The following is a 4,170-nucleotide window of genomic DNA, read 5'->3' as shown; positions in this document are numbered from 1 at the left end:
AAGATATGTGCCCAGAGCATACCTCTGTTACGATGGCACTGTCACACTCTATGTCTGTTTCACAGTATCTACATGTGGCTCAATAATCTGACCTGCAATCCCTTATTTCTATGGTTATGGTATCCCAATATGTTGCACATATCATAACTGATAGCCACATAGAACAAACTGATTGTAGTACACAAGCATTTAAAAACAAAACATTTACATAGTGCAGTATTTGCTGCCGAGTAATCCACTGTTTGACCTGCTAATCCAGTCCAAAAGCTCTGACTGCAGCGTAGATCTGATCTCGCTCTGCTGCTTTTACATCTCTGCTTGCAGTTTTCTTCACGGCAAAGACGACTGCAGAATAATCCCTCATGTCTCTCTATGGAAATACAGCACATACATGTCATGCAGTAGCAGTAGTAGTACTAGAAGTCATTGCTACAATTTGTATCGATCCATTATAACTTTCCCTACCTGCTGACTCCATTGATCACCTCTGGCTGCTGCAGTATTTGTTTGCAGCTCTGGATTATGAAATAATAATGAAAACATGTTAACAGCAGTGAATAAAGATTAATTTAATCGTTATGTTGACCGAGAATCCAGTGTATAAACTGGCAAAAAGGCAACAGTGAGTAGAGAAATACCTTTGCAGCATGCTTTTGTCTTGATGGCTTGAATGAGGGCAGCTATGACAATCACACTTATGGCGGAATAAGCAGAGAAAACAAACTTCCATAAATCTCCAACTGAGCATAAGCTGTTTGCTGAAACAAGAGGAACAGAGGAAATAAATATAACATTTTGACTTTGTGCAGAGTTACATGACATTACAGTCATTTAGCAGACGCTTTTATCCAAAGGGACTTCCAATAAGTGCGTTCAACATAGGTAGGCAAAAGAACTTCAGGTCACAAGAAATCGTAAGTTTAGTTGAACCAAAAACTGCAGTCACCTTCAATGTCCAGTTTTGTTCCATTTCCAAACCAAATCTCCCCACATGTGGCCACAGCACAGTAATAAGTCCCAGCATCAGAGGAGCTGACGTTCTTAGAGAAGCTGTAGACGCAGCTCTTTAGAGAAGAATGAGCGCCAGGACTGCTTTCACATCCGTCAGGGGGATTTATGTTTGTGTAGATGATGTCTGGATGGGATTTATCAGAACCAGCTTTGAACCAGAACACACTGCGATCGGGACACATTTCGTCTTTAGATCCAGAGAGGACCGAACACTGGAGAGACACTGAGTCTCCTGGATGGACTGGATCAGACACTGTGGGCTCTTGCACAATAATCAGGTCGGATGTCCTCAGAGAATTTCCTGCAGTTTGTAAATGAAATGGAAAGAAATGTAGGAATACCAAGGATGTCTTCAGATTTTTAGAAGGATTTCCTTACATTTGAATTTAACAGAAACATTATTTTCTCCAATATGTGTATGAGAGGGAAAATTGAGAACCTCAGTAAAATCAGACATCTGAGGCTCTAATTAAAGCTACATGTTACCTTTTACAGACAAATAGGTCCCACTCCACACGGCCTGCCTCCAACTAGAGATCGCACAGTGATAAATGGCTTCGTCCTCTCGGGTTGTCCTCAAAATAGTCAGATTGCTGATATCTTCGACATAGATTGCTTTAAATCTTGACGGCTCAAACATTTGATCAAGTATTGGTTCTGAAACAGATTTCATAAGTGTAGAAATCAGTATCAGATTACCACCAGTACTCTGTTTGTACCACTTGATGCGAGTATTGCTGTATTCCTCATCGGTGACAACACACGTAAAGGTTGCAGGTTCACCAAGCTGAACTGTGGTCAGTGGCATCAGCGTGTCTGGGTTCAGGGGGAGCAGAACACACAAATACACATTACTGTTACAATCACAACAGCAACAAATGTAAAGCTTTTTTGGAATTAGGCCAATGCTGTAATTGGTTATAATTTCTTTACTACACTGTTGAAAAAAGCAATAATTGATAGCACATTTTCAAAATGAAAGCATATACTTACATCCCTCATGGATAAGAAGCAGTAGAAGCCATATCAGGATCATCTTGCAATGTTCTCTTGTTAGAAAGCTTTTGTGTATTGCAGCAAGAGAAAGACGGTATGAGATGGCCGAGACAGGAAGCACAACTGAATGGTTTTCACGAAAAATAGGTTTCAGTTGCACACTTCCTGTCACATGCAGCTTCACCAGTACTAAGGTTTTGCAGTCAGCTGAACAGAGGTTTGCCTAGTTAATGGTGAAGCAGTTACTTGTTCCTGCCTGATATCTTGGGTTCATAGATAGAAACTGGGGAAACTTTTGCAAACCTGTTGGTCCAATGCTTATAGTTTGGACAAGGAAGGAAATCACACATGAGCGATCCAAGGAAAAGTAAATCTCAGGCAACAGTTGCCCTCTTATGACAACAGGACGATTTGTCTCATCAGGTCTAATGTGACTTGTAGAATCAAAATGATTTCCCCCTCTATTCCTTGGAATCAGCTGCATCTACCCATTTCGACCACGCCCACTTGCAACCAGCAGATTTTCCAAGTAAAGTCAAGTCAATTTTATTTGTATAGCCCAATATCACATACAATGTCTCAAAGCGCTTTACAGACCCACAACATCAGGAAAATCCAGCACTCTGCCCAAAGCTCTCTAGGAAGACGAGGAAAAACTGTGGTGAAAACCTTCATGTATAAGGAAAAAAGGAAGAGACCTCAGGAAGGGCAATTACAGTACACACACACTCTACTGTCCAGGTATTATTGTACTGTCTGTGCTAGATGCCTTGGTGTTCGCTTCGGTGAGAGCGGCAGGGTGTCTGGGGTTTGTGTTGTCATGTGATTTACTGTTTGTGTTGTTCTTATGCTGTGTTTGCTCTGATGTGTATGGTTTGGTGTCGTCTGACTCAGACTATACCTTTGATGTTTGATATTGGTCTTTATGTGTATAGAGAGGTGTATGCACACGTACACAACAACTTTTTTTAATTTAAATAACTTTTTAGACCACTACATGTTATGTTTTTTGTTTAGAAAGGCCTGACGAGGTCCTGGGGTTGCAAATTAGCCATCTGGCTAGAAACCTTTCATGTAACACATCTACATACTCTGTTATGCATTGATTTGTGATGGCTATGTGTGTAATAATGTGCGCTGTATTGTCCCTGAAAAAAAATAAACTAATAATAATAATTTCAAGAGAGATTCCCTCTCCGCAGACGGCTGGGTGTGCAATAGGAACTTCCAGTGTGGTTACACAGAGGTACAAAAAATAGGCATGCAAGGCAATACACACAAACATGCATTAGAAAATAACATGCAAGACAGAGATGAGAAAGTGAAAGAAAGCACAATACAGGCCTATTATGGAGAGTCTCTCTCCTGGGGCAGCAGTTCATGTAGTTGGGGAGCAGTCCAGGAGGATGTTGCTGTGTGTGTGCGTGTGCGTGTCATTACAAACATGAGACCAAACCACAAAGCCTTTGTTCATTGAACCAGTGTAAGAAGTAACCTTTGCTAATTCTGTCTCTGTGCACAATAACAATAAGAAAAAAAAAAAGTATAAAATCCATCAACATTGCGGTCATATTTTATCCAACTGCTGCATTTATGTGCTGAACAAAATGTGTAGATGATGAACCAATAAATCACATTTTAAACCTTTCTACAATCAAAATAAAACATGTCATGACTGAACGGTAAAGATTCATTACAATAAAGTGTTAAATCCAATACTTGAGTGTGTATTACACTGAGATAGACAGACGGACAGACAGACAGACGGACAGACAGACAGGTTGGTCGGTCCATTGGTAGAAATAGTTTTTTGGTGAATTTATTCTATTTCAAGAGTAGATCTGGTTAGATTAACAAAGAGCCCATTTGGACGCATGGAATATATTTTTGGGTTAATTGAGATTAAACTTGGTTAAAAAATAATGATGATGATGAGGTGATTCATTTCACTGGAAAACCTTCACATCAGAGTAGACGCTCTCCTCCCCCGCAGCTGCTGTATTTCTCCTCAGGCCGTGGTCTGGCTTCCTCCCGGCAAACCTTGGTGCTGCATAAACGAAAGAGTCCTCGCCTTTCTGTGGGGAAAAATGAAAAAAAAAAACGATTTAAATCAATTTCAGCATATACACACATAAATGACAATGAAAATACATTCATGATGTT

General features: G+C 40.2%; 1 protein-coding gene across 1 annotated transcript; it reads right to left on the bottom strand.

The window, feature by feature from the left end:
* Positions 1–429: 429 nt before the first annotated feature.
* Positions 430–2,113, bottom strand: LOC142999638 (uncharacterized). Its single transcript, XM_076149261.1, has 5 exons — positions 2,005–2,113; positions 1,498–1,827; positions 947–1,312; positions 639–758; positions 430–515 (listed from the first exon to the last, which is right to left on the bottom strand). The coding sequence occupies exons 1-5, from the start codon at positions 2,045–2,047 to the stop codon at positions 430–432; spliced, it is 945 nt and encodes a 314-aa protein (XP_076005376.1). The 5' UTR covers positions 2,048–2,113.
* Between the last annotated feature and the right edge of the window lie 2,057 nt (positions 2,114–4,170).

This window comes from Genypterus blacodes, unplaced genomic scaffold, assembly GCF_046128005.1.
Source record: "Genypterus blacodes isolate CSIRO-AG114 ecotype Tasmania unplaced genomic scaffold, CSIRO-AGI_Gbla_v1 ptg000044l_1, whole genome shotgun sequence".
In the NCBI taxonomy this organism is placed as follows: Eukaryota; Metazoa; Chordata; class Actinopteri; order Ophidiiformes; family Ophidiidae; genus Genypterus; species Genypterus blacodes.
The sequence above is the reverse complement of the archived record's forward strand: the minus strand, read 5'-3'. Positions and strand labels throughout refer to the sequence as shown.